General features: G+C 44.7%; 1 protein-coding gene across 2 annotated transcripts in view; it reads left to right on the top strand.

Moving 5' to 3' along the window:
* LOC135908357 (uncharacterized) overlaps positions 1 to 19,022 on the top strand; it is a 79,836-nt gene extending 60,814 nt beyond the window's left edge. For both annotated transcript variants that reach the window (XM_065440120.1, XM_065440119.2), the window contains exons 9-10: positions 15,797 to 15,907; positions 16,786 to 19,022. In XM_065440120.1, the coding sequence (XP_065296192.1) occupies positions 15,797 to 15,907; positions 16,786 to 17,172 (498 nt within the window). In that variant the 3' untranslated portion in view covers positions 17,173 to 19,022. The remainder of the gene's footprint in view (positions 1 to 15,796; positions 15,908 to 16,785) is intronic.
* Positions 19,023 to 23,931: the final 4,909 nt, after the last annotated feature.

Raw genomic sequence — 23,931 nt, 5'->3', positions numbered from 1 at the left:
TTGGTCTTGCTTAGGAAGAGCGATACCTTGGAAACAAGCGGTCACCCACTAATTACCGGCTTGAGGTTCCAGCAAATGAAACAAGGTATTTATTATATGAAGTGTACAGCGAAACACTGCTGTACTTTCTGCTGGTATTAGCCAAACACGCATTTGCCGCACTTAAAAGTCCCGCTAGTTTGTGCAGTGCGCTCCCGTGTCAACGGGCGCTGATAGGTTTATCAGGATATAAAGGAGCGCACTTAGCAGCAGCAAAGATGTAGATCTTTTTGTCGTTAAAGACTTCGCGGGCGAAGCTAAACCGAAAGTGAAAGCATATTGCACAATGGGTTTGTCGTGAGCCAAATGCCTAGTGCGTCAACAGTGCGAAATGAGCACGGAAGCTCCCAGGTATCTTGTGTTTACGCCAAGCAACAACCAAAGGACACCTTGTTTTCTACACTTGCACTGTAGTGGTTGGCTAGTTCACCAGGTCATATCACGCCACCTGGGTTCATTATTCCGGAACTGCAAAAGGAAATTAAAGTCAAGAAGTGTTGCGGCTGGAAACATGCAGCGATTCGGTTTCAAATCAGCCAAAAAAGGAGAAAGAAGCCCGGTGGGACGGCGAGAGGTGATAATGATGATGACGACCCCTTATTTAGTGGCATAACCTTACTGTGCGGGATAGCCTCGCACTGTGTGCCCAGCCTTGGCCCTCCGGCTTATTCATCTAATAAACACGAGATAAAGACGTGCTGTCTCTATGCTCCCTTAAACCAAAAAAAGAGCAAAGCACGAAAAACAAGAGCAATGGTATTGCGGAGCACTTAGATAAGTACTGCAACGAAAGCGGGTGCCGACCCTGTTGTGATAACCGAATTTTGTACCGTGATACCGATCAGTGTGCTGGGTGTGGTCAACCGGTGGGATATGCGGCTGACTATAGAAACTGCTCGGCTAGAGCTAACGAAATTCAGGTACTCGAGGTAATTGACAGGCGACCATGTTCGCGGCGAGAAGCTATTGAAGTCGTCAAGGAAAGAGCCTTTGGATACGCTGGCGTCACTGCGAGGCAATCTACTTTACATGAAGACAACTTGTCGAAACTCATTGAATCGGCCGTAGAAAAGCAATGACAAAGGCTATGCAACATATTGTCACAAGTGTTACCGAATGTCTTTCCCAAGTGTTTACTGCGCAGATGACACAGCTGTTGCAAACAGCTGCAACACCAATCACCAAATCGATTGCTTGTGCTGCAGAACAGGTAGCCAGTTCAGTCCTAGTGCCGAGTACCTCATCGGACCCAACATTTGTAGGATCCGATCCTTGTTCTTCGCGTCAGTCAGACTCGCAGGTCGACATGGAAACAAATCATGATACCAGGCCGCAAAAGCGAACTGGGTCTCCAGTAACTGTTTCTTGTCCATATACCAAAAACAAAAAGGGTAATCCAATTTCTCATTCTGGCATCCAAGCAAGTTCATTGCGACGGTAGTCGCTGAAGTAATTATATGAATTAGATCATCACCATAGCTTCTTTAAAAGTGCTACAGTGGAAGTGTCCTTCCTTGTTTTCTGCTTCAACAAACTTAAATTGCTTAACAACTCACCTTAATCCTGACGTCATAATCTTACAAGAAACCTGGCTTACTCCTGAGAAAAAGTTTCATTTTAAAGATTTTCGATCTTTTCTATAAGATCGCCTTTCACTAGGAGGTGATTTAATGATTTTGTTGTCATCTAAATTCTGTCATAAGGCGAAAATAGCTTTCAAGTTAATGTCTCCGGAATGTGAAATTTTGGCAGTGCACCTTAGCATCCCAGGCTAGCGCTCATTTTCGATTATAGATGCTTATTTCCCTACGGGCGTGCACAGTACATACCAAATGGATAGTGCGCTTGCCAGCTGCAAAAGTGAAGTCATCCTTACAGGTTACTTCAACTCGCATCACGTGTCATGAGGTTACAAAACAGATTCATGTGGGACACGTCTGTGGGACTGGACCATAGATAAAAATCTTTCATGCCTTAATATCAGACGACCTACATTTGTCCATGGACAATCTCGCTCAGTGTTAGATTTGACGTTTTCTAGGACAAGTGTCGCTGTGACATCTTGGACGATTGATTTCTGTACAAACAGTGATCATCTCCCGGTATACTTTGAAATTGCATGCCCTTTAACGTCAGTTCAACGACACGGCAGAATATTTGTGAATTGCAAAAAATTTAAAGAATGCATGCGCTCCACCATTGCGGCACTAACTAATAGTAATGACGAAGAAATTGGCTTGAATATTTGTTCAGCGTTACAGATGTCCCGACAAAAGTCTGAATTTGTAATTCAGGCAGCCAAGCGTTCCTCATCTAGTCCCTGGTGGAACAGTGAGTGCACACGAGTTTATAGAAGAAGGAAAGCTGCTTGGAAAAAACTTCTACCTAATCAGAGCCCACAAAATTGGAAAGATTATCAATTTATTTCAGCAACCTTCAAACGTACTATTAAACATGCAAAATATGAGTACGATAAAAACCATTTTGATTATCTATCGAAATCCAAAAACAAACGGGCCTTACTTAATTACCTTCGTTTTAGAAACAAATTCCCAATGAGCCTTAATGTAGACTCAATCGTCTATACCTCACAGGAAATGCTGGAGTCCTTAGAACTTCAGCTAAACGACTGGAGAGCCGATTCGCAACGCGCCTTCCAACTTCTGTTTTTTCTCCTGCATTCTCGGGCTACAAGGAGATATCCAATTCGGAAGTAGCACAGGTTATGTTACAGTTGCCAACTACAGCGCCTGGCCCGGACGACATAACAAATGCAATGTTAAGGATTTTCCTTCAAGATGCTCCACGTGAGCGTCTGAAGTTGCTAAACTACTCTGTTAGTAATGCATGGATTCCACAAGAATGGAAGATCGCAAACATTATTCCGTTACTTAAAAAACAAGGAGCAGGGTATACTATCGACAAATCAGACCGATTGCGTTGACATCAAATATAGTGAAACTTATTGAAAGGGTGTTTCTCGGACATATAATAGAGTTTATTGACGACAATCGATTATTGAGTCCGTGTCAAATAGGATTTCGATCTGGCTTATTCAATATGGCACGCGCTTGTAGACCTTGAGATTCGCATTAACATCGCCAGACAGAAAAAACAATACGCAGCTCTAGTTACCTTAGATATATGTAAAGCTTATGACAGCATTGAACATACAATTTTAACGAATCGGTTAGAGAGCTATTGCTTTCCAGGCTATATTGAAGCATGGGTGCATCAATTTTTAAAAGACAGGGAGTTCTATTGTTTTCGAAGCGGCTATTCTTCTTGTAAACATAAGTAAACAAGAGGTGTGCCCCAGGGATCGGTACTTTCACCAGTATTATTTAATATTTTAGTGAGCAGAATCCCCGTTCACCCAAATGTCAGTACATACGTTTATGCTGATGACATTGCCTTTTTTGGTATGGCTAGTGACATATACTCTCTTTACGAAATACTGCAGTCGTATCTAACGGAACTGGAAGGCTGGCTGGATAGCTTACACTTAAACCTGAATGCTAATAAGTGTGCTATCCTTGTTTTTCCCGTTAAAGACTCAGTATACATATCGCTTAATTATCATCTCGAAGATATCCCACAAGTAGAGTCACTCAAATACCTTGGAGTTATTTACAACGGAAATCTTGACTGGCGGCCGCATATCGAATATATTGCAACAAAAGGAGCTCGTTCAGTAGGCATCTTGCGCAAGTTGAGCAATCGAAGAACAGGTATGCGAAGAAAATCCCTCTTGTTGGTATATAACATGTATGTTCGTCCGGTGTTAGAATTTGGATGTGTTTTATTCTCAGGTGTTCCATCATACAAGCTTCGGCCACTAGTTTTGTTGGAATGAGAGGCGCTACGTTGGTGCTTAGGCCTCCCAAAATACGTTTCGAATGCCGTATTATACCTGGAGGCAAGAATCCCACCCATATTATGCCGATTTCACCTTCTGACCGTTCAGACTTTGTTAAGGCTATATGAATCAACATTAAACCATCCTCAAATTATTTTCCTCTCTGATCGAGAATTATTTTTTCCTATTCATCGGCCCAGGTTTCATAAAACACAGATTATATTTGTGCAAACATTACTTGAACCCCTAAATGTTCAAATTCGCGAGATGCTTCCTAATAATACGCATTCAAATTACCCAGAGATCAGGTTCGTTGACATTTTCCCAAACCATGCGAAACTACTCCCTTACAGCATCTTAAACGTCATTTTGCAAGACCACCTAAGCGCTGTAGAAACAAACAGAGCGAGGAAAAAGCTGGCATTGGAATATTTTGTCCTGCACTCGACTGGTCTTTTTCTTTAAAATTGCCTGATTTTGTGCCTATTTTTCTGGCCGAGTTTTCAGCAGTAATCCTAGCTTTACGTAAACTAGATAAAATGATTACAACGGCTGCTATTCTTACTGACTCCCTTTCTGTACGCTCTTGCCTTACCGCTACTAATGGGTCACCCATGCTAAAACTCTTCCACTTACTAGTTCCTGCCCATGTGCAATGTGTTCATTTGATTTGGGTGCCTGGTCATAAAGGTTTGTTTTTTAAACTGCCGATTCACTGGCAAATGCATCGCTATCCGGCCCTGTTCTTCCTATTCTACCAGTGATAGCACAGATCACGGAGGCAAGATTTCGGATGCGATCAATAAGATTAGCCTTATCAAACACACATTTTACTGCTTCTCCAGAGTATAAGCACCTGGCATTTCCCTGGCATAGCGAATCCTGTGACACAAAGATGCTTGAGGTCTGCCTCACCAAATTACGCTGCCGCATTCCCTCGCTGAATTTCTATTTACACAGGTCGGGTTTGGTTCCCTCCCCCCTCTATTCTTTTTGTAATGAGGAAGAGACGATACAGCACTTTCTTCTATCTTGTCGCCGCGTTACTGCGGTGAGAAAAAGATGGTTGGAACTACCTTTTCGAAGAATTGGCCTGGACTTGACAGAACCTGCAATTCTTTCTTTCGGAGCGTCCACTTTGGGATTCAGCCACAGGGATGCATGCTTCGTGGTCCAAACATTCCTTACAGAATCTAAACGAACGCCTTGCTAAATTCTTTTCTTTTTGTTTTGCTTTTAAATTAATTATTACTCATTCAATATGACCTCCCTGATATTATTTCACAGGTAATTCTGCACTATTCAATGCTATTTCAATAGCTATTAGGAAATTTATGCTCCATATTAATTTCAAATAATCCACCCATTTGTTGCCCAATCCCCCATCGTGGGTAGGAGCCACATGCATCACAGGCTACAACAACAACAACATAGGCGCCGGCGAAGTGCAACGTTGGCGAGGTTGTACGTTATAAAGGCAAATCAACCCACCAACCGACATTGTCAAATGTGCCTTGGGAATCACTCGGAAAAGAAAGGGGCGAGATTTCTGGGCGGTGTTGCGTACTCCAGGGTAGCGTATCGTACTGCTCCCGAGTTGTAGCGACGCCTGCCTATTGAAGCTCGACCGACGTTACTTAATAGGTCGCGTGGCGTTGTCGGCGGGCTGCAGGCATCCGGTAGATCATGGCGACCAAGCAAAGGCGAAACGATTTCTAGTGCGAAACTTGTACGGTTTATTCAAAGGTAGATTAAAGAAAATGAGAAGAGCATGAAGTGATCAAAAGCACATTTTGGAGCCCCTTAAATAGGCTCTCTACAATCGTGGGCGGGATCTTGCTTCCGTCGACGACACATGACCGGCACAGAAAGAGGGCCCCTACTCCTCTGGTTATACCGAGCCTGCTGAAAGGAAGATATTGGCCCGCCTCCTGGAACTGTAGACGCCTGTACACCTCTCCTGCGCGTTGCGGGTACGCGGAAGTTCTCCTCTAGGTCCGATTCGAGAAAAGGGTCTCTCTAAACTCGCACACCCACACACACATACACACACAAAAGAGGCCTGTACACTGCGGGGCTCCCGGCAGACAGGCAGACGCTCGATATGTTCATGGCGAATTAGGAAGTCACGCTTCATTTCGACGAGGCCTGGTGGAAGAAGGTCGGGTGAGAAAGAGTTCTTTCTGCACGTGTGCGGGACGCCAACAATAGCAGGCGAAGTCACGCCTCATTTCGACGAGGCAGGGTGAGATGGTCGGTTGAAATTCCTTTCAACACGTGGTGCCAGACGCCAACCCTAACAGCGGTTCATACTCGAGTGCTTGTTGCTTTACCTGCTAGCACGTTAAGTCTGAATTTCTTTGGTTACGCGGTTCGTACGTCTTTGCGCTATTTATGTGAAGTTTCTCACAATAGTAACAGTGGGAAGTTAACGCCCCTGTCGCTTGTCTGTTGCCTTTACCTTCACGTATATTTTACACTGCCTGTAGGCACGATTCCCTGCCAACTATCGGTCGGCCGTAGTGCTGACAGCTTACTTCCTTGTATAAGCCCACGAGATGTCCGGACGATCAGCCTCACGCTATTGCACCTCGTGGTTTACTGGCAATATTAAATATCTCAAAAGACATTTAAATTATTCCTTGCATTCATCTTAACTGGATAGACTTTTCGTCGCAGTGTCCTTTTTTTTTAATGCGAGGATAAATGCCTCAGGGCATACAAGGGTATGGGATGGGGGTGAACAAGGATGATTAAATGAATGAAAATAGATTTGCTGACCTAATGAAGTCCAAGAGGGATCGATAATGCGGTCCCTGCGTCCAAGCAGTGTAATGGCTGAGATTATGCGGCGAGAGTCCCGCTGCTGCGAGGTGCCGGAGCCTCGTCGGTTTCAGAGCAGGGCAAACCCACAGCAGGTGGTGTCCTTTTTAACATTTGCAGAAATTCTAAAACACTGGCGTTCTCTTGCAATGCCCCCATTGCAGTGTGTTCGTCCCGAAAGAAATCCGAGCCAAGCGCCAAAGGCTCGGAGGCACTGCGGCGAGTAGGATTAAATGAAGAGAGGCGTTGCACAAGGCTTTTTGTAGGAATTTAATATGGGACAAGTAATCCTGTGCCCAGCTGCGAACAACCTGGCGCGAAGAGAAAGTCCCACGAAGTCCGTGACCACGAGCTGACTGCATTAAATTTTGTTAACCGGCGTCCATCACGCCCGCCTGCTCATCGTGGCACTCTTTCTGCCCTGAACGCCATCATCTCGAAACGCAGACAGTGACGGCGGCTGACGTCACATATGTTCTCTCGAGCTCGCTCGAGTGCAGGGCAAAGCGCACAAGCGGCCCTCGTCGTCGGGATTGTCCAAGTTCACCACATCGACCACCACGGCGATTGGCGTTATGGCGACTTGTTGCGAACCTTGTCGCGAAACACGACCTGAGCGGCGGCGATCCAGGTAGTGATTTGAGCGGCGATCCTGTTGGGGACACGCGTAGCGATCCATCTGTTGGCCTGAATAGCGATCACGACTGGCACAACGTCCTGGCATTACTTGAGGAGGGCCGCGCTCCTCGTACTCGTAGTACGAGCCCTCTTGACTCTCGGACAAGCTTTGGCCGTCGAGGATGAGCTGACGCTGACTCGTCGAGCTTATTCGTCGCTCGATTCGCTGCTGCATCGGCGCAGCCCTTCCGTCGTTCTGCCGGCGCGACTGCTGGCGGGTGGGCGGCGCATTCGTGTAGTACGTGTGTCCCCGCTGGTGTGTCACTCCCCTGCGTGGGGTTCTTTCTACAACGTTCATAGCGGAAGGGCGACGCTCGTACACCTGCACCTCGACGTAGTTACGCGCCTCGTCGTCGTCCTCGTACTCGTCGTTGAAGTATCGCTCGGCGTACACGGGACCCGTGTCGGCCATGGCCCTGCGCATCGTCTCCGACGGCCCTGGAGCCATGTAGGGGCTTGTCGACTTGTCCTTGGAGCGCTTCTCGATGCTCTTTTTGGACTCGGCGGAAGCCACGGAGACATCGCTCTTTTCGGAGGCCTCGCTCTTCTTGGACTTCTCGGATTTTTCAGATTTTTCAGATTTTTCGGATTTTTCTTCCTTGGGCGGGCGCGCCGAAGCAGGTGTCTTGGGCGGGGTTCCCTTAGCGGAACCCTTACCCGAACCCTTGCCCGAAGGTTTGCCGCTCTTGGGGCACTTGTCGTCCTTGCCCTTGTCCTTCTTGTCGTCCTTGCCTTTGTCCTTCTTGTCATCCTTGCCTTTGACCTTCTTGTCATCCTTGCCTTTGTCCTTCTTGTCGTCCTTGCCTTTGTCCTTCTTAGCGTCGTCCTTGCCGCCCTTCTTTGCGTCGTCGTCGTCCTCGGGCATGGTGGCGGCTGGTCCCCGGGGTGGCGGTGGTCTAGGATGGAAGCCCGACGGACGAGGAAAGAGCTGCGGCGAGGTCCCGGGAACCAACTGGCCGCTTCCGGTGTTCGAGCGCCCCCCGCGTGCAGGCGCCCGCCGCCGTCTCGCGCCTCGTCGCCTTCCTCTTCTACGAGCGCTCGCCTTCCTCGAGCTTCTCGTTTCGTTTCATTTCGTTTGGCTTCCCAAACACTGGCGCATACCCACTATGGAGGATCGGTCAAGAAGCAGGCGGTTTTCCGTATGGTTAAAATTAAAGCAAAACTAGATTTGAACAGTGGAGCGTGGGACTAAAGAACTGTGATTTAGTAGTGCAGTGAAAATATTGTTAAGAATTTTGATAAGATAAGCTAAAATAAAGAATTGAAATAATAGAAATAATTGATGATTTTAGAAATTCAGCAAGGTAATCTTTTTGTCTCTGTAATAAAACTTTAAACTGCAAGAAAAGCATCCCTGTGGCTGGATCCCAGTGAAGTGGCCCCAAAAGAAAGAATGGTTGGCGAGGTTATCAAGAGGCCAAGTTTGGTAAATGAGTATTCTAATAGTTTTCTTTGTCTTAGAAAGCGACGGCACGAGAGGAAGTAATGTACGATAGATTCAGGTGCACTGCAAAAACAACGTGCAGGGGACATAGCACGAACAGACCTGTGTCGGTAAAAATTTAGACGCGGTATAGGGCATCTCAATTTTGTAAAAGATACTTCTAATTGCCTTGATGGACACCAATTATTATAATTCCGTGGGGAGCCAAGATGGATATCGCAGAGTTTTGTGATATAGAGAAATTTCTGCACCTAGCCGCGGTGATATAAGCTGCTGTTGGCAAAACACATATGATAGGGCCATGGAGGGATGCTCGTGCGAGCGTATCAGCCATTTCGTTCGTTCAAGTGCAACCCACGATGTCCCGGTATCTAAAGCAAACATACTTTTTGTAAGTACGGAGGTACCATCTAACGAAATGTTCATTGAATTCTTGAATTTAAAGATGCAGTAAGTGCTGTGCATACATATAGCGAGTCGGTCATAATAACAGCTAATGGATAATTTGGGAGGGTTTTGGTAATGCTAATATAATCGCTCATAATTCGGCCTGAGGTATGGGTGTGAAGTCGGGAAGGTGAAGGAAGTAAGACCATTGAAGAGATTCACAGAAGATCCCCCTCCTGCCTTCTCTTTGCGCACAGAAGCGTCAGTAGCTTTTAGATTGTCAGTGTTTGGCTGGTGTAGGTTTTCGCCGTGTGGGATATTAAATAAATGTCTGCTTGTTGATAGTTTAGCATGATTTGGAAATATGTCCTCGAACTCACTTTGGAGGTCTGGTATGGCATCATTCGAATGGCAAACTTGGCGTATGAACACATTCAATTTTTGTAACTGTGCTTGCAGAAATATTATCTGTGACTGTGTAATCTCGACCATGGTATTTGAAAAAACCATAAATACATATTGCTCACGTCCTTTCAAAAAGTCATGAAATTTTAAAAATGTCTGAACCGTAAGCATGCGGAATCTGCAATATAAGGTGGGTATATGAGCTTCCTTATGTAAAACCGTGTTGGCAACAAATCTAGGTAGCCCGAGGCATAATCGTAGAGCTTCCCTTTCTAAGAGTATGAGAGGTTAAATTTTGTAGGCGGGACCACCGGAAAATGTTACACAGCCGAATTCTAATATAGGGGGAACATACATTTTATATATCATCATAGAATCATCCCAGCGTAGTCCAGAGCGACGGTGGCTGAGCCGGCGGAGAGTAGCTACGGTACGTTTTGCCTTTGTTTTAATATGATCAATGTGACGGCGCCAGACGAGTTTTCCATCGTAAATAACACCAAGGTACTTGACTTCGTCAACTTTAGGAATGATTTCCTGTCGGTATTGTAAAGATATATGCACCTGTGCAGTTAACGGGAATACTAATACCCCACTTTTGCTAATATTTAACGACATACATAACCCCTCTAGCCATGTTTCCAGCATTCCTAAGTAATTCTGCAACGACTAGTGCAGCGAATGTATATTATTTGCGGACATAAAAAATGCGATATCGTCCGCATAAACATAAACATGTACTTCCGAATACAAATGAATTGTACTTAGCAAAATGTTAGATAATATAGGGGAAAGAACAGAATCCTGTAGTACATATCTTGTCTGCTGGTGTTTAGACGTCGAAATACCATGTTGGTAACAATAAAACTCTCTATCCCTCATAAATTCATAGATCCAAGCGGTTATATACTTCGGGAAATCCGCAGACTGAAGCTTATTGAATAGAATAAAATATTCTAGAGAGTCGTATGCTTTTGCTACATCTAGCGTCACCAAAGCTGCGTACTCTCGCTTGCGGCGAGCAAGGTTAATGCGGCTCTCTAAATCTACATAGGCGCACCATATGGCGTAGCCGGCACGAAATCCAATCTTACAAGGACTGAGAAGGGTATCATCCTCCATAATATTTGTGATACGGCGGTGAACAACCCTTTCTATTATTATGACGACATTGGAAACAAGAGAAATTAGTCTTATGTTGTCTAAGGCAAGTCCAGTTGCTTTTTTCTTCAATAGTGGAATAATTTTAGCTACTCTCCACTCTCTTGGAACCCATGAATTTTTGAGAGAGAAATTTATTATATTGAGCAGGTCCTGAGGCGCGTAATCAATGAAAACTTTTAGCACTCCTGTTGTAATGCCATCTGAACGTGGGGCTGACGCCGGTAACAAACTAATAATGCCCTCAAGCTCTGTCGCTATTACTTTTAAAAAGTCATCTCCCAAGGGAGGTTTCGTTAGTTCTATCGGCAATTTATGCTTGAAACGTTGCGCAAGTCCTTGAGCACTTTGCTCAAGTGATTCTAATGATTCTTTTGTTGAGAGAACGACAGAGTCGATATTCACGGGCGCCGGTATGACTTCATGGGATCGAAGAAATTTAAACAGGGCCATTTTATTGCTAGACTTCGAAAGATATGTGTAGTGCTTGGAATCATAATCCTCCTTAGCTTTTGAGACTGTTCGTTTAAATATAGTAGCCATATATGTATAATCAGCCCAATTAACAAGGCATTGGTTGTATGAAAGTGTTTTTTTTTTCACGCAGCATTTCTACGTTTAAAATCTCGCTCGCAGTCAGAATTCTACCAGGAACAATATGATCCACCTTTAGTAGATTGCACAACAAATTGAACATTTTATGGGAATTGTTTTAGAATTGAACACTGGCTCATTGCTTTAATGTCCCTCTTCATGCCCTTCTGAGCGTTCAAAGTTGATTTTAGCGCATTTTTAAATTTTGCGTAATTAACAAGAGTGCGCACATGACTATCTAAACTGCTTAACGGGGTACGAAGTTCAAAAATTATAGGGAGGTGATCACTGTTACCTCCGGAATCAACAGTCTTCCAGGAGGTATCGGACATGGTCGAGGTAGCACACATGAGATCTAGGGCGACAGTTCCACTGAATTACTGTTAAAGTTCCTATCGTGAATAAATCCGAGTAGCAGAGACTGCTTGGTATAAAGCGCTCTCTTTTAAGAAGTCCTTCTTAGTTGGAATCTCTCTAACGTACTTTTTTGCCTTGGAATTGGTGGGAGATCTAACCTTTTTCTCTATCGGCGACCTTGTTCGTTTAAGAGGTCAGGGGTCCATATATACATTTTGATTTTCCATTCCATCTATGTCGGAGAGACAGATGTGGTCAACTTTCTCATACGCTGCTGGCTTTGATGAATCGTTTTTAGTCAATGCCTGCGCCAATATTGAAGTCAATATTTCAATAGGTGGATTACGCGGTAGACCCCACACCTGATCCGCAATGTTCGTTTTATTGGTTAGGTGAAGCCACGGAGCTAGTTGTGAGCACAGCACCTCAACAAGGGAGTCGGTGAGATTTGTCACAATGCGCTCCGTTGTTTTCTGCAGCGCCTTTTTTATGAAATATGCCACAGCCTGAGAGATCGAGTTTTCCATACACTATGTTTGACGGGTTGTTATACTAGCATACCCTTGAGTCCTGCTCTAAATTTATCCAATGGCCTCACGACGAGAGCATCGACTTCTGTCAATTACTTCGAGGATTTGCACTTCTTTTGACCTCGCAGGGCAGTTAGGCTCATCTGCAGGGTGAGAACCACTGCAAAGGCCGTAGGACTCATTTCGGCAAGAACAGTCATTTCAATTATGGCCTTCTCCACAAATCCGGCATCGTGTGTTAGACTTGCAACCTTTTATAAGGTGCCCGAACTGCCAGCACTTTAGACACTGAAGGACGCGGGGGGATAGAGGCTCAACTCGGTACATAAGTGCCCATGCCTTGATTTCCGATGGGCGATTCTTTCCAGAAAATGTAGCAATGACTGTTTCTATGGGCATGCGCTTATTAACAACGACACGGCTGCAACGATACACTGAAATCACGCCTGCCACTGAAAACATTTCCAAACTTTCTGCAGGACATAGACTTATGTCGACACCGCAGACTGGGCCTTTGGTACATGCAAGGTGATGAGGAAGGAAACTGCTCACCGGATGTGTCGCAAGAACATCGCACTTCAGTAAACCTTGAACACAAGTCTGGTCTCACGAACAGCAAAGAATGCCCCCTTAGCCAACCTGTCGAACCTCGGTGATTTGTTGAAAATTAGCCTTGGCCATTCGGAGTTCGGTTTAAATTGCCTTAGGATTCTTCATGCGAACCATTCCGCCATCACTCGGAACCAAAGGAATAGGTGCGCTGCTCGTTCCACTGCGCAAGAAAAGCTCCACCGGCAAATCAGAGCAAGGAATGGAAGCCGACCAGGTGGAGGACGCCTCCTGGCCTGGCCATGAGAGAAACAATGGAGAGAAATAGGCAATTACTCTGGAAAGTTAACAGATATTGGAACAAAAGACTCAAAAACATTTGGTAAAAGACACAGAGCAAAAACACACCCTTAGCTACTTGACCAGAACAAGCGTCGTGTGCTTCTCCAGCGTATAAAATTTTATCTTCCTCTGGGCTCAACATTTACAGTAAAAGCTCGTTAATTCGAACCGCAAGGGGAAGCCGCTTCAGTTCGAATTAACGAAAGTTCGAACTAACGAAAGTGAAGGAGGGCAACGGTACACTGCAATTTGGAAGCAGTAGGGCATGTCAGAACTTTGGCGTGTCAGAAAGTGATCAAGTCGAAGCTCTGGGTCCGACTGTGCCACACCACCGATGTCCACCGAAACGAACGTTCGCCGAGGCTTAACACCATCACAATGAATCGCGACGGCCGATACCTCCTAAGCTGAAAACAGAGGTGCAGAGCTGATGAAGACTGCCGAGACAAAGAGAGAGAGAGAGAGAGAGAAGGGAAGACGGAAAGGCAGGGAGGTTAACTAGACTGAGTCCAGTTTGCTACCCTACGCGTGGGGAGGGGAATGGGGAGTGAAAGAGAAAGAGAGAGAACTTAAGTGTAGGTTGTCTATAGTCGGGCACTCAAGTGCCGAGACAAAGACGCTGAACATGTGAAGGCGGCGAAGGCCCTGATTCGTTGGTTCTTGATTGCAAGCGCAGCTGCGACGCACTTGATTCTCTGTGTTTTGGAGCTTGCCGTGCCATCTCCGCACAACATTAGCAGCTGTACAAGATTTGCAAAGCCTCCGAGATTCGCAACGGGCAAGAAGTCTCGGAGGTTACGCAAACCGGAGAGGCGGCAGCCGCCGCTGCCTTCTGGCTGACCCTGCGCCGGTTAGATTTTTTTCCGATTTTGCCTTCTCTCGCCGTTCTCTCCGTTTCGGAGGCAATACAGCCTTGTGTGTAGGCAGTAGGCTCGTTTCTCTGGCCGGGTGCCAGGCGAGCGTAGTTCGAATTATCCGTGAGGGAACGTTCTCGCGTTCGAATTAACGGACTTTTTTATACATAGACTTCTGTGGAGCTTGGCCGGACCAAATCGTGCAGTTCGAATTATCCATAAATTCGAATTATTGAAGTTCGAATTAACGAGCTTTCACTGTACTAGTCATATTTTTTTTTCTTTTTTTGCAACACCGTTCCTTCTCGTTCCCCAGAATGCCCTCTAATCGATTTAAAATGATAAGCATCCATAAATGTTTACTTTCATTGACCTCAAACACGTTTATATTTGTCATCGTTCAATTCAGCATAGTACGCAAACCATTCCCGCTATATAATATACTATGACGAGTTCTCACCGTTTCTATGATGGAGATACTGTTTGTAGTGCGCTAGTTCTTTCTGAACCTGCTCACAATTTTCTTTTCTGTCCTGGGAAGAGAATTAAAGATAATTCTATGAACTTATATACTTTTTTCTTTTTATTTTTCCTTCTCGCACGTCTTTTCGCGCTCATTCTCTTCGAGCAGTTTCGTTCCTGGGTATGTGAAGTATTTTGATGGCAAAAGACAGCACCAATAACATCCGAAACCATCAGACATCAGAGCCGTGGACAGATATGAAGTCTTCGTTAAGTGGTTTGGCGATACGAATAAAGAATCTCGTGAGGAACTAGATGGCTTGGTGCCAGCAGATTTAAGACGCCCGCTTGTAGGCAAAGAATCCATGTATTGAAGAAACAAGTGCTGTAGGACCGCAGAACATTCCTGTGCTTGCTTTAGTTTGCCCGAAACACATATTTATTGTTAGAAATTGTATGAGTTTATTTGTCACTGTCCCACCGTGGGCACATCGCTGTACAAAGATAAGAAAAAGATGTTGAAGTTAATAAGTTTGTTGCATAAGAATCAAGTTTGTTGCAGTTCGCGGACGTAATTAGTCGATTCCAGGATCTTTTACGCGTAAGCGAATATTACCAATAATGGCTCTGAAATTAAACTTTAGAAGAAAGTCTTTGGCGTCTCTGTCATCAGTGCGATTCGTAGCCGCATGATCAGGTCGTTGGTGGTAGTAATAGGCTTCGCGGTGTCTATCTTACCGAAAATCATCGTCGCGTCCACATATATCGTCGTTTGCTCCGAATGCTGATACCTTGAATGCCTCGGCGGGCTAGAAGTTGGATAGCTAAAACCTGCTATTCTGTAGGGCTTTATTAACACCAAAATGAACGCTTTGATGGCTGGGTTAGAATACAGCTAGCAAGAAATTTTGGGGCACCTTAATTGGAGATGCTTCTTTTATAAGCATTCGGGAGAGTTCTTGGAGAGCTTTGTTAAATAGGGCGGAAGTTTTTTTTTTTCAGAAAAAAAGAAGCCGTGAATTCAGAATTTCAGAATTCAGAAGCCGTGAATATGAGCGAGACAATTATAATTCCATCGCGATTATCATAAATATTTGCATAATTAAATTTTGGCAAGTTAATGTTTGCCGTTACGTGTAGGAGCTACACCCTGAATGAAATTCTGAAGTACCGATAATTGTTGTGCTGTGTTTCATGGTAAGTGGATGATGTACAGTTCAGCTGAAAACACGTAGAAGACAACCGCCACCAGAGGAACTCGCCAGAGCTGAGAGTTGATCTCTCTTTTTTTTTCGTTCCTTCACATTTGCAGGCTTTTCAGCATGGTCCCGAACAGAAACTCGGCCAGGACATCTCCAGTCAAGAGTTGCTGCGTCGAGGGGTGAATTCGGCGGGAGTCAGTGATGATGGAGGCCGAGATGAGGTATGACTGAGAGCTATATGCAAATTTCTGAAAATCGGACTGGCCCATCTTATCCATTTGTAGGCGACCCGTGTGACATTACAATGCGTAATCTTGTTCTGTACACCTGGGCTCTCATTCGTTAGTATTCAAAGGCCGTGTGACGAATGACTGCCACAAGTTATTGATAACTCTGCTTAAATCTCAGTGATGAGTCTTCAATGTAGTGAATTTTCGGAGAGAAATCGGAACATCTGCTTTTGTCAACTCTTGCAGCTGCAAATTACAGTGCCAGTCTGTTCATATAAGTTTTTGTGTTAGCGAGAAAGGCCAGATGGATTAGTAACAGTCTACAGAAAGAAACTTTTCACTACCACAGGAGTCATAGTATCGTGACGACACAGAATATTTGTTTCTTCAAATGAGGCGCTACAGCCTCCCTCTTTGCAATTGACCACCATAGCTAAATGTTTAGAATACACCTGTTTTGGTCTTCTACGAATGACTCTCACAGATTTTAGTTTCTCTTTCTAGTGTGTAAATCCGCTTTCTAATTTCACTGGCCGCGTCCGCCATAGTTCCTCTTGTGCTAAAGGTGATCCAACGGCCCACTTATTATTCCACGACTAAATCAATGTTGCAGATGATGATTGATGACAATGATAAAGATGACGCTGAAAAAAATGACACACACACACACACACACACACACACACACACACACACACACACACACACACACACACACACACACACACACACGCACACACGCACACACGCACACACAAAACTGCAGAACTTGCAGCTGGGATGCCAGGAGCTGTGACGTTGTTTCACTTCCACCGTCTTCACTCTCGCCCTTGTTCTCTTCTGATACTGCCCGTCTTAATTATTTGCAGGACGGCGAGCAGCAGAGGGTGAACCCTTACTCGTTCGGCTACTCTTCGTACGATGGCCTCGGCAGCAAGATGTCGCGGCACGAGACGAAAGACGACACGGGGCGCGTCACCGGCTACTACATCGTGGAGGACGTGGACGGCCGGAAGCGCACCGTGCACTACGTAGCCGACAAGGACGGCTTCCGGGCGACCGTGCACACGAACGAGCAGGGCACTGACAACCAGGACCCCGCGAGCGTCAAGATGCACGTTGAAAACAGGATGCCCCACCCTCAGCCAACTCCGGAGTCTCCGTCGCCTGAGAAGACGTCAACGTCGCCAGCGCTAGGCGACAATGTAGACGTTCCGGTTCTGGACGCGGTGGACCAAAGTGTGAAGAAGAGCTAATGGTCGCTCGCCACTACTTGGCAGTCGGAGTCCACGCAATTCGTACAACCCCTTGTTCGCGGGACTACTCCCGTCCTTGCACAGCTGCCAACGCAGTTCTGAGACAGGCGTGTTGCGTCTTTAGCCGGCTTAAGGTCCAACGTAAGGTTTTGGGACAATGCAACGACGTCCGCAAGGAGACACGCGTTCGCTTAATGTAAAGACATGAACCTCGTTCGCCACCAGCGGAAACTATCATCGACACGCGTTTCCTGTGCATTTAAACGGCGTGGATTGTAGCTTTCAGGCGTGTTATCGCTTGCAAAGGCAGCACAAAGGAATAAAAAACACGTCTTGTTTGTTAAGACCTCTTAGACTGTTCGCGTAGACTAGAAACTCGTCGTGACGTCCGATCTACATGAATGTGTTTTTGTCACACGGGGATGGAGGCGTGATTTGTAGTTGCAAGGACATATGTGATACGCAGCTATACGTACGCGAATATTTCGGGACAAGCCATATTTACCGGTTAGTGCCGCAGAAAAGTACACGGGCGTGTACATGTGAGAAATAGCTGAGATTCCGCTCGAAAAAATTCTTGATACAAGAAGTCTTCCACTTGTGTCTCTCAGGTGTTGTCAGACAAGCGATAGAGGGTAACGTTTAGAGTTGGTAAATATGTACTATTTGCTCGAAGGTAAATGTAATCAACCATAATAAACACGGTTGCTCACTGCCACTCGTCATCAACGGTTTTAGGCGCCTTACGTAGTGTTTTCACCAGAACTTACTTGAGTGCTGGAAATGTTACTGAGCATCGCAGTCGTGATGTAGCACCATCGACGCGGGAAAGTTCTCAAAAGCTCAAGACGAGAGAGTGCGCAGCACGCTTCAAAACATTGGCTCTCTGCTGGTATAATAGTGGCCTATAGCAGCAGGTCTGGGGGTATGGGTGCGTGTGAGGGATGTTTTTGGGCAGCCTTTGTAGCTTCTTTTAAACATTTTTATTGTTGTTTTGTTTTCACCATTTGCACCTTTTGCGTTTTACAAGTTAGAAAACACAAAACTTAAATAAAACTCGCGTGTGTCATCTTTTTCAGGGCATTCACTTCTTTCTTGGTTCAGTGACATGTCCATATGCTGGATGAGACAACCTTAGTGGTCTTGAGACTACTTCATTGCAACTCATGCTATAATAAGTTGCTACGAGGCTCTAAAGTGCGTTCGACTGCTTACAATTAGTTTCTAATACTATGCACCGGAATGACCTAAATATCACTGCGTGCGTGATCTGCGAAGATGTTATTGCTGCGTTTGACACCCTTTATTGTATGTATGTGTGTATGTGTGTGAAACAGTCATAACGCTTTTACAATTGATCTTAGTGATTACTTATTCAGACATGGGATGAGCAGTATTAGGCATAATAACTGCAAATAGCTTCAAACAATGTCATATTTTCATGCTAATGTCATGCCTTCTCGCGAGCCTCGGAGTCATACTCCGCGTACGCTGTCTAGGTTTTGCTCATCGCTGTATTTATAGATTTATCAGAATGGCATCTGGTTTCCATTGCTTCAGTCGATCCAAAACAAATTTTCGACTCACAGATCTTTCATTTATGAGTATATGGCTACACATTCAGCTCTATATTGGCAAGTTTATGTATAGTCATTCATCGGTGGCATTCAAGGCTGTCTCATATGTGCTGAGATTGATGAAGTGAGCTTATTGCCTTATTTATGCCATCATTGCAGTGCCTTTTTGTCATCACGGAATTCTGCCATCTAAGCAACTGTCTTTCTTTGTAAGTTTTACATACGCAAGTTTTTTTTCACTGAGCCACAAAATAAACACATGTTTGAAACATATGTCTCTGCGTGGTGCTTGTAACTAACTACCTGATGGGCATATCCCCCATTATTCTTACGACCATAGTTTCTATTGAGTACGCTTCACTACATCTACGATGAAGTACAATGTATGACCCTGCCGAGTAGGTGGGCTAAAAAGAGGCATAGCTCTGAAACCAGGAGAAGTTCTATAAAAAAAGGAAATCCAGTGAGCAGAGGCTGTGCTTTGGGAAAACACCTTCACCAGGCTTCAAGGCAAAAGGCAAGAGATCCTTCCACACAACACTGGAATTATCTATGTGGACGCTTTCACGAGGTATAAAACTGACATGAAAACAGTGAATTCTGAATGCAGCAGCTTCATTAACCGTGGGCGGCCTAATTTGAGTTTCATTATATGTTGACTGCTGTGCTTACGAATGTAATAGAATTTTTATGAAGCTGCTTTATATTTAGAACTTTCGTTGAGACTATCCTCACGCGAGCATTAAGTGAAAAATTTGTGATGATACTGCGAGCGAAATTTATTTTGTTTGTTTCTTTATTCTTTACTATCGTTAATTAACATTTGTGGGCAGCTTCACTACCCCTTAAGTGTAGACAGAAAGATATGCCCGGGACAATTATTCTTAAATTATGAAAAAAAATTCAGCTGCTCACAGTACCAGCCAATGCTTCTTGGAGAATGACTATGTATTTTGAGTGTATTAATAGCATTTTTTGAGACCGAATCAAAAAAGAATCGAATAGTGCCAGAAGCCAATGGAATATTGAATACCTTTGGAAGAATTTGTGAATAATTTAGAGTCTTTTTATTTTTAATATTGAACAATTTTTAACCGTGCTAGTTTTCGCAACAATCGCATTTTCCTGTCATTACACTGCGTATTATAAGGAACGCTTTAATAGAAGCACAGAGGAAGCATCAGGAACAACTAAGCAGGTTGTTCAAAAACTCGTACGTTATCATGTAAAGTTTATGAAGGTGACTCTGTGGACCAAATCATATTTGTGTATACCATTCGCCAGACATGCGTATGACCTGCGGTGACGACAGAATGAAAAAGAAAGGAAAGCACCTTTTCTTTTGTTCCACTTGGCGCGGCAACTGGTGGCACTATTGGCACCATGTGCTGCAGTGAAATGTATTTCGATTTAATCCGATGGGAGGACACAGGTGCTGCGTCTATATATAGTAACAAAGAATACCCACTGCCTAATGACGGGTCCAAACGTTTTATTTCTAGCGATCGTGTTTCGCCGGGAAAGTATGGCCGGCTGAACGACGCAGCGTGCTCTAGCATGTTATGTAAACTGCTGGATGGAACGAAATGCACAACAAAAGGGTGTTCTAACTGAGCTAGTTGGTTCATTCGTCGAGGATTGTAGCAGCAGAACTTGTGGAACACAGACAAAGAAAGGAACGAATAGACGCAGACGCAGCTGCGTCTACGTTTATTCGTTCCTTTAATGTGTCCGTGTTCAGCGAGTTCTGCTGCTACAATCCTCGATGAAATGCGTCGCGTATTTGCTTCAATGTCATGTTTGATAGTGTGCAGTCGGCGGCGTAGCGCATATGGAAAATATTCGTATTTTCAAGTAGCGACCATTTGATTCGGCACCTAATCGAGTCAAGACTATTCGATTCGGTTCGATCAGTCATTCGATGGTTTCGGATATTCGCATGCCCCTACTGTATATAGAGTTAGAATAGGTGTTTCGATGCGTCACGGAGTGCAGGATGTCGTGTTGCTTATAGTGTGTTGTATATAGCGGGATCACTATGTTATACTTGAAGAATCTGTTACAACCGAGTCGCCAACGTTTGACTCGTTGAGGCTCTCGGAAAACTGCGGTCAGAGGTGAGTAAATAGTGCCGGCATAAAGGAGTGAAATGTGTAAAAATAAGTTCTGTAATATGACAGAAAAGGCAAACGGAATATTTTACCGAATCTATTGAAAAATGGGAAACGAAAGAAAAGAAAGCAGAAGAGTTATGTCGCTACAGTTGCCATAATTTCCCTGAATTTTTTACCAGATGTACGGTTTTTTTTTTGGTGTAACAGCCACCCAAATAAAAGAATATAGAATGTACCAGCGCACTTACTGGAACTTAATCTGAGAGCACATTGTCAGGTTCAATTGAAATTCTGTGAGCGATTTGATACAGCAACTAAAATATAAGTACTTAGAGAAAGCTTAATTCAAATTTTAATCATATGTTTAGCGCCAATGCAATTCAATCCTTACTAAAACACCTAAAATTTTTTTGTGAGGGTCTGCTTATATGAAGAAAGAGAAAGGAAAATGTAAATAGAACACGCTTCGATATTACGCTAATATACAGAAAACAATAATAACAGTGAAGGAAAACACTTGTAGCTTCACAGCCTGCTCCTTACGCCTCGCAACTGAAAAGTTTTAAATGAGCTTCGAACTCACGTAACACGCCGATTTTTCCATTCATAATAAATTTTAGATTAGGCGGATGATGTGAAAAAGCAGGGCCTAACCTAACCTAAGCTTGATGGGCCCAACGGGGCGAACATTCCTCAATGGGCGAGTATTCACCCGAAATTAGCGTCAATAACATGCGGCAAGTGGTTTTCTTTGAGTGACGCTTACTCGTGCTTGCGTCAACGAGAGGAAGCTACCGGCCTCGAAACGGAGTGTGAGAGAAGTGCACACTGTAGCTATAATGATGACTGATGTTGTGTGAATGCCCGTTGAGTACTGACGCGGCATTTTCGACGTTCTTTCTTTTTTGCGTTAAATCAAGGTCCTGATACTTGAAAGCCCAGAATAGCCATTAACACGACTTAGAGCAGTCTAAATAATTTATAATGCTTCCCTTTCTACGGGACAGTTTTGGTTTCGTTTACCGAACGACGTATGTGTCATGACGTCATGACACGTACATCTCCTGGGAAACGATGCCGATACTGCCTGTAAAAAAGCCAATATAGTAAAGTATATAGGGCACCCTGAGGCTTCCAAAATATTTTTTTTATTGCTTAGAGACACGGAACCTTCACCCACCAAAAAAAAACAAATTAAAAGGGAGAAATGTCACTTATGCGCACTCCTTTAAGCGCACTTCACAATGTAAAATTTTCGCGAGCCTGTATTGTTTTCCTGCGTTTAACGCCCCGTGAAGGCAACAATCAGCTGCTATTCTCTGTAACTGCCCCAGATCCCTCGTGCAGATGCTTCACGAAGAATGTAAGACAGACTTCGCCTTGCAGCCGCGGGATGGCGCACCTTGTCCACGTGTACCCGGATTGTCTTACACTGGCAATTACCATGGCAAGTACACTGTAGTCAAACGTGAAATCAAAGCTCAAGGCGTCCGTTGCCGATAAAAGGCAATCCGGTTACACGTGGACAGGCTGCGCCATCCCACGGCTGCAAGGCGAAGTCTGTCTTACATTCTTCGTGAAGCATCCGCACGAGGGATCTGGAGCAGTTACAGGGCGTTGTTGTTTCCGAGCGTTTTTTTCGCGCTGCGCATTAAACGCGGGAAAAATCCGCAGTGACTGGTGCGACAAGGGCGCAGCAGAAAAAAGGTGCCCTGAATGTCTACTTTCACCTATGACGTCACGTCTACTGTAACTCATGATGTCACATCCGTCCTTCTCCGTGGCGTGTGTCTTTCGGGACCGGTTGCTCTGCAAAGCGGTCCGTATTCCGTGTCCGCTTACAGCGTGAGTAATTCATATTTCCACGCTATATGCGTGTAATAAAGGCTTGGGGCTGTCAGCTGTTTGATGCGTTACCGTTTCAAAGTTGAAAGTTACAATGAAATGGTCTCAAGACCACTAAGGTTGTCTCATCCAGCATATGGAAATGTCACTGACCCAAGAAAGAAGTGAATGCCCTGAAAAAGCTGACGCGCGCGAGTTTTATGTAAGTTTATTGTTCCCTAACCTGTAAAACGCGAACGGTGCCAACGGTGTTGAAATCGTAAAAAACAATAATAATTTTTTTTTTAAAAGCTACAAAGGCTGCCCAAAAAAATCCGTCACACGCTACCACACTACCTGACCTGCTGCTATAGGCCACTATTGTACCAGCAGTGAGCCAAAGTTTAGAAGCCTGCTACGCGCTCTCGTTTTGAGCTTTCGAGAGCTTCCCGCGCCTGTGGTGCTATATCACGACTTCGATGCTCAGTAGCATTTCCGGCACTCAAGTAAGTTCTGGTGAAAACACTACACTCTAAGAACAGTTTACACCCTTTGGCTTGCCCCTTCTGCCACACAAAAATAATCGTCATCTGCCTTGATGCGTTTCCTTTCTTTATCGCTGTGAGCCCAGAACTTTCCAGTAACGAACGGCACGCGCGTTATCAGCATAGAACAGTTCACACCCTTTGGAGTGCCTCTTCTGATAACGCGCGTGCTGTTCGTCACTGGAAAGTTCCGGGCTTGCAGCGATAAAGAAAGGAAACGCATCAAGGCAGATGACGATTATTTTTGTGTGGCAGAAGGGGCAAGCCAAAGGGTGTAAACTGTTCTTAGAGTGTACGTAAGGCCCCTAAAACCGTTGATGACGAGTGGCAGCGAGCAACCGTGTTTATTATGGTTAATTACATTTACCTTCGAGCAAATAGTACATATTTACCAACTCTAAACGTTACCCTCTATCGCTTGTCTGACAACACCTGAGAGACACAAGTGGAAGACTTCTTGTATCAAGAATTTTTTCGAGCGGAGTCTCAGCTATTTCTCACATGTACACGCCCTTATACTTTTCTGCGACACTGACCGGTAAATATGGCTTGTCCCGAAATATTCGCGTACGTATAGCTGCGTATCACATATGTCCTTGCAACTATAAGTCACGCCTCCATCCCCGTGTGACAAAAACACATTCATGTAGATCGGACGTGACGACGAGTTTCTAGTCTACGCGAACAGTCTAAGAGGTC

This window comes from Dermacentor albipictus, chromosome 5 (genome assembly GCF_038994185.2).
Source record: "Dermacentor albipictus isolate Rhodes 1998 colony chromosome 5, USDA_Dalb.pri_finalv2, whole genome shotgun sequence".
NCBI lineage: Eukaryota > Metazoa > Arthropoda > Arachnida > Ixodida > Ixodidae > Dermacentor > Dermacentor albipictus.
The sequence above is the reverse complement of the archived record's forward strand: the minus strand, read 5'-3'. Positions and strand labels throughout refer to the sequence as shown.